Genomic DNA, 12459 nt, shown 5'->3' with positions numbered 1-12459 from the left:
TGATGCAAGAGCTTAATCATGAGCACAACAATTGCCAAGTATCACATTACCCAAGACATTTATAGCAATTACTACATGTATCATTTTCCAATTCCAACCATATAACAATTTAACGAAGGAGAAACTTCGCCATGAATACTATGAGTAGAAACCAAGGACATACTTGTCCATATGCTACAGCGGAGCGTGTCTCTCTCCCATAAAGTGAATGCTAGATCCATTTTATTCAAACAAAACAAAAACAAAAACAAACCGACACTCCAAGAAAAAGCACATAAGATGTGATGGAATAAAAATATAGTTTCAGGGGAGGAACCTGATAATGTTGTCGATGAAGAAGGGGATGCCTTGGGCATCCCCAAGCTTAGACGCTTGAGTCTTCTTGATGTATGCAGGGGTGAACCACCGGGTGCATCCCCAAGCTTAGAGCTTTCACTCTCCTTGATCATGTTGCATCATACTCCTCTCTTGATCCTTGAAAACTTCCTCCACACCAAACTCGAAACAACTCATTAGAGGGTTAGTGCACAATATAAATTGACATATTCAGAGGTGACACAATCATTCTTAACACTTCTGGACATTGCATAATGCTACTGGACATTAATGGATCAAAGAAATTCATCCAACATAGCGAAAGAGGCAATGCGAAATAAAAGGCAGAATCTGTCAAAACAGAACAGTTCGTATTGACGAATTTTAAAATGGTACCAGACTTGCTCAAATGAAAATGCTCAAATTGAATGAAAGTTGCGTACATATCTGAGGATCATGCACGTAAATTGGCTTAATTTTCTGAGCTACCTACAGGGAGGTGGACTCAGATTCGTGACAGCAAAGAAATCTGGAACTGTGCAGTAATCCAAATCTAGTACTTACTTTTCTATCAACGGCTTAACTTGGCACAACAAAACACAAAACTAAGATAAGGAGAGGTTGCTACAGTAGTAAACAACTTCCAAGACACAAAATAAAAACAAAGTACTGTAGGTAAAAACATGGGTTGTCTCCCATAAGCGCTTTTCTTTAACGCCTTTCAGCTAGGCGCAGAAAGTGTGTATCAAGTATTATCAAGAGACGAAGTGTCAACATCATAATTTGTTCTCATAATGGAATCAAAAGGTACCTTCATTCTCTTTCTAGGGAAGTGTTCCATACCTTTCTTGAGAGGAAATTGATATTTTATATTACCTTCCTTCATATCAATAACAGCACCAACGAGTTCGAAGAAAAGGTCTTCCCAATATAATGGGACAAGATGCATTGCATTCAATATCCAAGACAACAAAATCAACGGGAACAAGGTTATTGTTAACGGTAATGCGAACATTATCAACTTTCCCCAAAGGTTTCTTTGTAGAATGATCAGCAAGATTAACATCCAAATAACAATTTTTCAGCGGTGGCAAGTCAAGCATATTATAAATTTTCTTAGGCATAACGAAATACTTGCACCAAGATCACATAAAGCATTACAATCAAAATCTTTAACCTTCATCTTAATGATGGGCTCCCAACCATCCTCTAGCTTTTTAGGAATAGAGGCTTCGCGATCTAGTTTCTCTTCTCTAGCTTTTATAAGAGCATTTGTAATATGATGTGTAAAAGCCAAATTTATAGCACTAGCATTAGGACTTTTAGCAAGTTTTTGCAAGAACTTTATAACTTCAGAGATGTGGCAATCATCAAAATTCAAACCATTATAATCTAAAGCAATGGGATCATCATCCCCAATGTTGGAAAAAATTTCAGCGGCTTTATCAAAGGCGGTTTCGAGCGGTTTTAGCGATTTCGAGCAGTTTTCGCGCTTTGCATTAGAAGTGGAAACATTGCTAACACCAATTCTTTTATTAGTATGAGTAGGAGGTGTAGCAACATGTGTAGCATTAGCATTACTAGTGGTGGTAATAGTCCAAACTTTAGCTATATTCTTCTCTTTAGCTAGTTTTTCATTTTCTTCTCTATCCCACCTAGCACGCAGTTCAGCCATTAATCTTATATTCTCATTAATTCTAACTTGAATGGAATTTGCTGTAGTAGTAATTTTATTATGATGATTCTCATTAGGCAAAACTTTTGATTTCAAAAGATCAACATCAGCAGCAAGACTATCGACTTTAGAAGCAAGTATATCAATTTTCCCAAGCTTTTCTTCAACGGATTTGTTAAAAGCAGTTTGTGTACTAATAAATTCTTTAAGCATGGCTTCAAGTCCAGGGGTAAATTCCTATTATTGTTGTAAGAATTACCATAAGAATTACCATAGCCGTTGCCATTATTATAAGGATATGGTCTATAGTTGTTACTAGAATTGTTCCGGTAAGCATTGTTGTTGAAATTATTATTTTTAATGAAGTTTACATCAACATGTTCTTCTTGTGCAACCAATGAAGCTAACGGAACATTATTAGGATCAATATTAGTCCTATCATTCACAAGCATAGACATAATAGCATCAATCTTATCACTCAAAGAAGAGGTTTCTTCGATAGAATTTACCTTCTTACCTTGTGGAGCTCTTTCCGTGTGCCATTCAGAGTAATTGATCATCATATTATCAAGAAGCTTTGTTGCTTCACCAAGAGTGATGGACATAAAGGTACCTCCAGCAGCTGAATCCAATAAATTCCGCGAAGAAAAATTTAGTCCTGCATAGAAGGTTTGGATGATCATCCAAGTAGTCGAGTCCATGGGTTGGGCAATTTTTAACCAAAGATTTCATTCTTTCCCAAGCTTGAGCAACATGTTCAGTATCTAATTGTTTAAAATTCATTATGCTACTCCTCAAAGATATAATTTTAGCAGGGGATAATATCTACCAATAAAAGCATCCTTGCATTTAGTCCATGAATCAATACTATTCTTAGGCAGAGATAGCAACCAATCTTTAGCTCTTCCTCTTAATGAGAAAGGGAACAATTTTAGTTTAATAATATCACCATCTACATCTTTATATTTTTGCATTTCACATAGTTCAACAAAATTATTAAGATGGGCAGCAGCATCATCGGAACTAACACCGAGAAAATTGCTCTCGCATAACAAGATTCGAGTAAAGCGGGTTTAATTTCAAAGAATTCTGTCTGTAGTAGCGAGGTGGAGCAATAGGTGTGCATAAGAAATCATTATTATTTGTGGTTGTGAAGTCACACAACTTAGTGTTTTCAGCGTTGGCCATTTTAGCAACAGTAAATAAAGCAAACTAGATAAAGTAAATGCAAGTAAACTAATTTTTTTTGTGTTTTAGATATAGCAAACAAGATAGCAAATAAAGTAAAACTAGCAACTAATTTTTTTGTATTTTGATTTAGTGCAGCAAACAAAGTAGTAAATAAAACTAAGCAAGACAAAAACAAAGTAAAGAGATTGAGAAGTGGAGACTCCCCTTGCAGCGTGTCTTGATCTCCCCGGCAACGGCGCCAGAAATTTAGCTTGATGCGTGTGGTTGGCACGTCCGTTGGGAACCCCAAGAGGAAGGTGTGATGCGCACAGCGGCAAGTTTCCCTCAGTAAGAAACCAAGGTTTAATCGGACCAGTAGGAGTCAAGAAGCACGTTGAAGGTTGATGGCGGCGAGATGTAGTGCGGCGCAACACCGGTGATTCCGGCGCCAACGTGGAACCTGCACAACACAACCAAAGTACTTTGCCCCAACGAAACGGTGAGGTTGTCAATCTCACCGACTTCTCTGTAACAAAGAGTTAACCGTATTGTGTGGAAGATGATTGTTTGCAGAAAACGGTAGAACAAGTATTGCAGTAGATTGTATTTCAGTAAAGAGAATTGGACCGGGGTCCACGAGTTCACTAGAGGTGTCTCTCCCATAAGACGAACAGCATGTTGGGTGAACAAATTACAGTTGGGCAATTGACAAATAAAGAGAGCATGACCATGCACATACATATCATGATGAGTATAGTGAGATTTAATTGGGCATTACGACAAAGTACATAGACCGTCATCCAAGCTGCATCTATGCCTAAAAAGTCCACCTTCGAGTTATCATCCGAACCCCCTCCGGTATTAAGTTGCTAACAACGAGACAATTGCATTAAGTATGGCGCGTAATGTAACTAGTGACTACATCCTTGAACATAGCACTAATGTTTTATCCCTAGTGGCAACAGCACAACACAACCTTAGAACTTTTCATCACTGTCCCAGGTGTCAATGCAGGCATGAACCCACTATCGAGCATAAATACTCCCTCTTGGAGTTACTAGCATCAACTTGGCCAGAGCATCTACTAATAACGGAGAGCATGCAAGATCATAAACAACACATAGATATAACTTCGATAATCAACATAACAAGTATTCTCTATTCATCGGATCCCAACAAACGCAACATATAGAATTACAGATAGATGATCTTGATCATGTTAGGCAGCTCACAAGATCCGACAATGATAGCACAATGGGGAGAAGACAACCATCTAGCTGCTGCTATGGACCCATAGTCCGGGGGTAGACTACTCACACATCACACCGGAGGCGACCATGGCGGCGTAGAGTCCTCCGGGAGATGATTCCCCTCTCCGGCAGGGGTGCGGAGGCGATCTCCTGGATCCCCGAGATGGGATCGGCGGCGGCGGCGTCTGCGGAAGGTTTTCCGTATCGTGGCTCTCGGTGCTGGGGGTTTCGTCACGGAGACTTTTTATAGGCGGAAGGGCAGGTCAAGAGGCGGCACGGGGGCCCCACACCACGGGGCCGCGCGGCCAAGGGGGCCGCGCCGCCCTAGGGTGTGGCCCCTCCGTGGCCCCTCTTCGTCTCTCCTTCGGACTTCGGAAGCTTCGTGAGAAAATAGGCCCCTGGGCTTTGATTTCGTCCAATTCCGAGAATATTTCCTTACTAGGATTTCGAAACCAAAAACAGCAGAAAACGACAGTCGGCACTTCGGCATCTTGTTAATAGGTTAGTTCCAGAAAATGCACGAATATGACATAAAGTGTGCATAAAACATGTAGATAACATCAATAATGTGGCATGGAACATAAGAAATTATCGATACGTCGGAGACGTATCAAGGGGCGTGTCCTTTTCTGGGGCGTTCCTGGGCGCACCCTCTCGGCCGTCGTCGATGTCATCCACATCGGCGCCGCATGGTTGGAGATGCCACCTTCTCCGGCGCCATCTCCTCGCAGCTTCAGCGCGCTGGAAACCGAGGAATACGTACTCGTCCTACTCGAACTCTACTTCTTAGGGCCATCGTGATCGACGCCTTCCTCGCACCGCGCCATGCCGTACAACGTGCCGAAGCGCGAGGTGAAGGAGGAGCCCGAGTACGCGACACCTCCCGCTCAGTTGCGCGATGGTAGCAGCATTAGCATCACCATCCGCGAACCAGTGTGGCAACAGCAGAGGCGCGCTGGCGGCGCCCTCCTCGTTCGGAAGCCGGAGGTGAAGGAAGAGCAGGACGACAAGGAAGCCGCAAAGGCCACGCAGATGGCAGAGTACGAGCGGCGGCAGCGCCTCATTGCCAACAGCGACGACCTCGAGGACTGCCTAGGGTTGCACGCGGCGTACATGGTGTCCTTGAACGACAAGGACGCCTGGAGGGGCGACATCGACGGGGCGTCTCCATGTCCATCCGCACCGCTGGGATGCCGCTCGTCGACCTCACCAACGACGACGAAGCTGGGCCCATCGGCGGGGTGAAGGACGAGCCCGGCGATGAGCCCGGCGAGCACGGCTAGCAGGACGTTATCGATGACGGCATATACAGCTTCCGCCAGTACTACCACCCCTCTGGCCACCGTTAGTACGACTAGATTAGGGTTTAGGTTTAAATTTCATCGAATTTAGTTCAAATCTATGTAATATATAGCAAGTTTGAATGAATTTAACTTTTTCGATTAAATTTAAAAAAAAATCAATTTATGTTTGCGGGACGCGCTAGGGAGCAACGTCCCCAAACGCTAAATTTGGGGCCGTTCGGGAGCGCTTCGGGGAACACGGCTGGAGATGCTCTTAGGGCATGCCCAATGCACTGCCCTAGAGGTACTGCCTCACACCTTTAGCTAGGTTCGGGTGGTCCAAAGTAGGTTCGGATAAGGAGGCATCCTCCTCTTCAGGGAGTGTGATCTTAAGCCTTAAAATCATGCTTTTTGGAGAGAGAAAGAGATATATAGTGTCATATTTGTGGGGTCCCTTCTCTTTTTATTAAACTAAAGTTGTAGCTTCCATTGGAGAGATACAATTCACCATATTGCTTTTGACAACTTTTTTACATGGAGCAATTAATTGTGTATGCCACCATTGTTCATGCCCTCACTTATGGCAAGATTTTTGTCAATGCAGTATATGCCCCACCCCACTTGTCATTGACTCGGAAAGTGCGGCAAGATCTTCTCGAAGTGTGAAATTTGGCAAACCTAGTATGCAAACTACACAAGTCCTTGGTTCATAATTTTTTTGCAAAAATCAGGCCAACCCAACGCCAGAGAATCTTTCAGCCAACTATGTAGTTAGTCAAAAAAAAATTGTTAGTCAATGCTTGTGGGTGACTGTTCGTCGGAAAAAAAAATACGGAGTACTAGTAGTATTTGGGGATTGCGATTGGATGAACTGGCCATGAAAAAGGACGGGCTCTCCGGAACTTCGCGTGGTCTCGCTCGTGCTCCAATTGGCTTCATCCCTTCCCCATCCCAAATCAATCACCGCAAACCGAACCAAAGAATCGCCGGAGCGGCTGTTCTTCGCTTCTTCCTCTGCCGGTCCGTCCATTCCGGAGCCAATCGCCACATCACTCGAGCCCCAGTTCGTCCATTTCCTTCCTCCGAGGTTTGTTAGATCTTGTTCCAGGGCGTGACGAGCGGGCTTTGTTTTTGCCTTCCAATGGGAAGCAGTAACCAAGACCCGGGGGTGAGCCTCCGGACGGCTGGCTGGCTGCACAGACCTGTCGATAGCCTCATGCAGATCCCGGATAAGATTCAGAACTCTCTCAAGGTTGGTTGCTTCTTGATCAGGTAAAGAATTTCCTTTTCTCGCGCGATCGACATTATTCGCGCAAATGTAAGTAACTTTTGCCAGTTTGGGTCTTGTAATAGCTGCATTTGGGGCGTTTCTTGAAGACGGGCGGCGGTGGTGATGTCAAGGCTCAAATGTCGTCAGAGAAGGTCAGGGGATTATGTAGTGCTGCTGCTGCAGATGTTAGATTGGAGAAGCAGCTCCAGGCTTGGAGAAATGACCCTATTTGGACTGATCATCCTCCAGAAATCAAGGTAAATGAGTTGTAATAGGAGGATTACATGCCTCGGCTAGGGATGCTTGCGAGTTAATAAATGGTCTTTTATCCGAAAAGACAAATTGTGTTGGGACATCAGACGAGTTAAATTTCTTATTGGAACATTCCTTAGTTTGATGTGCCAGTAGATCATAATAAGTTCAAGATTGTTTAATTATTTTGATATCCCCTGATATTACAGTAGCAAATCTTCACAATTACAGGTCACTGTGCCACAAGGCTCTCTCTGCAATCTTAATTTGAGATTTGAGGCAGGATTACCACCGGATGCAGTTTACAACATTATAATTGATCCTGAGAACAAAAGAGTGTTCAAAAATATTAAGGTATGTACAGATCTTTTCTTATTCAGAATTGCCAAGCTTGTGTTTGTCAAGTGAACTATCTGATACTTCAACCCTGTTTTTAATTGTTATCTAATATGGACATATTGAAATTTTTGTATCACTTAGAATCGAGTTTCCATGAATAATGGAAACAATTTATTGTGTCCGATTTCAGTTTATTAATGGTTCTTCTAGTTATAAGTGCAAGTCACTCTGTCATTGTCTGCTGTATGTGATTGTCCATAGCAAATTAGGTCTCTGATGTAATCCATTTATTTGTAGCGTAGTCATTACTCCCCCAAAAATGCTGGACTATGTTTACTTCTCGTACTATTCTTGGAGGTCCATTAACTAGCTCAAGATCTAATTTAAGCTGTTGATCAGAACTCAGAATAGTGGTGCAAATGTACCCCCAAGTCTATTCTTTTGTCAAATGACAATATGATATTTGATGTGTCCTGTGTTTTCTTTATAGTTTGGATGGAATATCTAGTCCAGTCCTTGAATAGTATAACAGAAAATTGATGTCCCATACAGCATGTGTGTGTATGTGTTTCCAAATTTGGTTGCTTCTGCTAGCTAAAACGACCCGAGGAATTGCTGTTACGGTGAAATGAAACCGAGTTATCTTACCCAGGAGCATCAAACTCATGCACATGATATTGTTCTAATTTTTAGGAAGTGGTATCAAGGAAGGTCTTGCTTGATGAAGGATCAAGGCAGGTCGTTGAAGTGGAGCAGGCAGCCATATGGAAATTCCTCTGGTGGTCTGGCATCTTGTCAGTTCATGTTTTTGTGGATCAGAACAGAAGAAATCACACTGTATAACCATGGAACTTCTCCACTAGCCTTTGGTCAACACATGTTGTATGTTGCCTGATATCATAATGTGTGGTTTCGTGCTTAATACATTGCAGGTTAAGTTCAAACAAGGAAGAAGTGGTTTTATGAAGAAATTTGAGGGTTGCTGGAAAATAGAGCCCCTATTTGTTGACAAGGAAGCATGCCTTCCTCTTGATCCAAATACTCTGGAAGAATATGATTCTTGTACTGCTGGCAGAGGAAGAGTTGGATCTGCCATCACCTTGGATCAGCTTATTGAACCTGCTATCTTACCTCCACAGCCCATTGCATGGTATGTGAGAGGAATTACCGCGAAGACAACGGAGATGCTGGTCAATGACCTGATAGCGGAAACCGCTCGGCTTCGGGGTGTGGCAAGCAACGTTGATAACAAGCACTATACTGAAGAAAACTGTGATATTAGTAGTGACCTCCTAACAGAACAGAGTAGCGATATTAAGGAACGGTGGCAGCAGAGAAGATCTGGACGACATGGAAATTCTCTTAGATCGGCAAGACAAGAAGTATAAACTGTGAAGCCTGGATGGAGTCATTGTTTACAACCAAGTTAGTGTGTACTTACAATTTCGTTGTTGATAGTGTAGTGTTTGTTGAGTTTTGGATTATTAACAGTGGTATATGCAATATTACTAATAACATCATGTTCCCCGTTTTGTCATTTGTGATGTGGTCTACGATAGTTGTTGCTTGTTGAACTATAACTGTCTCAGCGATTATGTGAATAAAATTCCACTTGTCAGAAGCTATCCTGCTATAGGCTTGCTTGCTCTGCAGTTTATTCTGAACTTCCCGGGCAACTGAATCTCGCGACTGATCTGTCTGGCAAACAAATTTAGAATGATGTTATGTGAACTATTGTGAATTAGTTATATGAAAATTGAAGCCAACTAGATGAAGCAGATGCCAAGTTCTGAACCTGGCCCAAACTTGAAACTTGTGGGTGAGTGAGTTAAGCAAGCAAGCAACCGGTACATCCATCCATCCTTCTTTCTCCAGAGCTGCAAGCCAAGAAAAGCCTCCAATTCCTTTCTTTCCTTGACACGCTCAAGGCAACACAGCCCTATGAAACTGCCACCCTACGCTGATCCGATGCTAACACCTAGTATAACCATTGCCTCCCATCCAGCCCATTGATCGACCTCCGCGCGGCAGCCATGTCCGGCCAACAACAGCCGTCGTCGGTGCCGCCGGTGCCGCCACAGCCGTTCCGGTTCTGGCTTCCTTACAGAAGCAATGTGGGGTCGTGGCGCCAGCAGCCGCGGCCAATGCCAGCCTCGACTCGACCTCAGCCACCAGGCCCACCGCCACCCCCACCAGCTCCGGCGGAGACTGCGCCGCGAGCTCCGCTAACTCGCGACGCGGAGGAAGACATTCCCATCCAGGCTGACTCGTCCGATGAATCGGGCACGATTGCTGTCGAAGCCTTAGACTCGCTGCGGTCGCGGGGAGCCAGGACGGCGGTGGCTGACCTGGAGCTGACGCTCTCAAGGTCGCCGCCCCCGGCCACGGGCACGAGCGGGGACGGTGGGCGCGGGGGCGACGACGCCAAGATCACCATCTCCGGCTTCCCGAGGGCGCGCCTCTTCGACGGTGCACGCGCGCCGTACCGGCGGGAGATCGAGGACGGGCTCAAGAGCCTCGCCGGCCGCGAGACGCCGCCGGCGCCAAGGCCGCCCGACCAGGGGTACCGCGTCATCACGCTGGCCGGCCACAACGTCGGCGCGAGCATGGTCCTCGGGGACGGGCCCAGCGGCGCGCCACCTCCGCCGAGGACCGCCAACGAGCCGGAGGGGTCCTCCGCGAGGCCATCGTCGTCGGTGGCCGCGAACGTGAACAGCAACGTGCAGGGCGTGAACAACTCGACGATGGAGGAGAGCACGTGCAGCTCCGGCGACCCCGGGGTGCGCGTGGACATCAAGAACGCGCACGAGAAGCCGGTGGTGGTGGCGCCAAGCAAGGAGCCGCAGGAGAAGCCGAAGGAGCCGGCGAGAACTGTGCCGCCGCAAGGCAGCAAGTGGCAGCGGGGCGGCCCCGGCGCCGCCGAGGAGGAAGCGGTGCCTTCGCGCTCTGATGATCGAGGAGCGGAAGCCGAAGCCGATCGCCTGCCGGTTCCAGTGCGTGGCGGATCATGCGGCGGCCGCGAACGACCCCGGCAGCAAGAGCGCGGAAGAAGGCGCGAAAGAGAGCACGAGGTGAAGTCGAAAGCGTGCGCGCGCGCGCGTACTGAAATTGGAAGCTGTGGCAGTTTTTGCGCAAAAGTAGGAAATCAAAAACGTCTACCACCGTGTGCGAACGAGAGAAAGCCAGGAGGGATTCCCTTCCGCTTCTACTCCGTAGTAATGACCGTGCGTCGGCTGCTCCCGTTTTCCTGTACCGGGGCATGTGCTGGCGTCCCGGGCGAGAAGGGCGTGGGCATGCTTTGCCGATTGCACGACACAAAAGAGGAGGAATTAATGACGAGCGGTCCACTTGATTCCAGCGCTTTGCTCCCTTCCTCGCCTTCTCACATACGCGCGCTTCACTTGTGTGATTCTAATCACGTCCGCCATCACTGCCCACACGCGCGCATTGCATGCTCACCTGCAAAACCAAATGCACTACATTTATTTAAACTTGGACGCGACTAGCGAGCCCCCGGGGGCCTGGTAGGCCGATCCAGCCCCCGTTTCCATTTAAGGAAAGATTCCCCCGGGACCATCTTCCCACGTCCAAAAAAGGAAAGGAGGCAATTAATGAGCGGGAAACGTGTCTCCCGAGCGGGAATTTCGGGCCCAGATAGCCCCGGACCAAATACAAAGGACCGACCAGCCCTGAGATCCAAGACAAAAAACAAGTCTTTTTGTCCACCACGGTCTCTTCCTCCTCCCTTCCTCCTTCTTCCTCCTTCGTTGGCCCCCAGATCTGTCTTCCTCCCTGCAAATCTCCAGGAAAACTTCCTGAATCAGGCAAATCAAAGCATCTGAAGCTTCAAATTCGTGCATCCTCCAGATCAAGAAGGTACTTTCTTAAACATAAATCACCAGCCTCGCTTCCTACAGCTTTCGAGCATCCTCCAGATCTGTGGAATCCCAGGAGCAAAAATCTAGGGGATTTCCAGTAGCAAAAATCCCAGGAGCCTACCCCCTATCTCTCTACCCCCCCCCTGTGCAGATAAAATGGAACTCCTTTTGTATGTTGAAAAAAGAACTAAGTAGATTGCAAAAAGAAGTAGAGAAAATCTACACATGCCTGTGAGAACATAGTTGATGTGCATAGTTGTAAAAGCATCATAGTAACGAGTGCAAGTAGAAAAAGGTTGCAAGTTTGAACTCCCCCAAGTTGCAACATATATGCAGTTGGATGATAATATGTACTACCTCTGGTCGCAAAAGATTGAGGCACCAAACCAACTAATCATGTGCATGCGCTGGCCTCCCTCCGCGTCGATTAAATCCGACCGGAGGGAGTAGTAGTTTGCATTTACTAGAAACTAGCCTAAGATCAAGCATTGTAGAAGATGTTCCTGGAGACATCTTTTTCCAACTCAATCTCAAACAAAAAAGGACTTGACTTGCAAAAAGTAGCTAGCTTGACTTTGCAAAATCTGAGCACTGATAGTTATCTGCATCTGTCTTATCTAACTTTGGGTGTCGAAGTAGGAACCTTTCTCTTAGCTTCTTTGCTCATCCTGCCACCATAGTTATCTGCATCATGACAGAAGAAAAAATTCAATATAGTTGCTAGTAATCTGAATGTTGTCACAAATGAGACATTTGTATCCAAATTACTTCTATATCTAGCATGGAATTCTATTTGTTAAAAAACTGAAAAGCTAACTTAGATTGTCATTCCGCGTGATGTCCGGCTTGGATCTTAATGCTACACCTACGAGAAGATGTTGAAATGGACGATGTGGAACCGCTATTTTGCACTCAAGGCTGTCCCGGAGACCGAGTTGTAGGCAAATCTCGGGACCCGGATTCGATGTCCATGAAGCTGTGGTTGCTAATTCTGATAGATATAGTGGCGAGGGACATGAACACAACG

General features: G+C 45.7%; 1 protein-coding gene across 2 annotated transcripts; it reads left to right on the top strand.

The window, feature by feature from the left end:
- Positions 1-6578: 6578 nt before the first annotated feature.
- On the top strand, positions 6579-9091 carry LOC124654266. Of its 2 annotated transcripts, none has more exons than XM_047193280.1 (5): positions 6579-6945; positions 7047-7220; positions 7447-7569; positions 8248-8391; positions 8487-9091. In XM_047193280.1, the coding sequence occupies exons 1-5, from the start codon at positions 6835-6837 to the stop codon at positions 8940-8942; spliced, it is 1008 nt and encodes a 335-aa protein (XP_047049236.1). In that variant the 5' UTR covers positions 6579-6834; the 3' UTR covers positions 8943-9091. The 2 variants fall into 2 exon arrangements, with proteins under 2 accessions (XP_047049236.1, XP_047049237.1); XM_047193281.1 differs by having other exon boundaries at positions 6849-6965.
- Positions 9092-12459: the final 3368 nt, after the last annotated feature.

Source organism: Lolium rigidum, chromosome 5 (assembly GCF_022539505.1).
Source record: "Lolium rigidum isolate FL_2022 chromosome 5, APGP_CSIRO_Lrig_0.1, whole genome shotgun sequence".
In the NCBI taxonomy this organism is placed as follows: domain Eukaryota; kingdom Viridiplantae; phylum Streptophyta; class Magnoliopsida; order Poales; family Poaceae; genus Lolium; species Lolium rigidum.
This window is presented reverse-complemented; position numbering and strand designations above follow the sequence as displayed.

What these genes read in the sequence shown, in the direction of transcription:
- LOC124654266 (XM_047193280.1), top strand. Translation starts at nt 6,835, where the DNA reads ATGGGAAGCAGTAACCAAGACCCGGGGGTGAGCCTCCGGACGGCTGGC. An exon ending in AGATTCAGAACTCTCTCAAG is followed by an intron (nt 6,946 to 7,046) that starts GTTGGTTGCTTC and finishes GTCTTGTAATAG; the next exon opens with CTGCATTTGGGGCGTTTCTT. An exon ending in GAGTGTTCAAAAATATTAAG is followed by an intron (nt 7,570 to 8,247) that starts GTATGTACAGAT and finishes TCTAATTTTTAG; the next exon opens with GAAGTGGTATCAAGGAAGGT.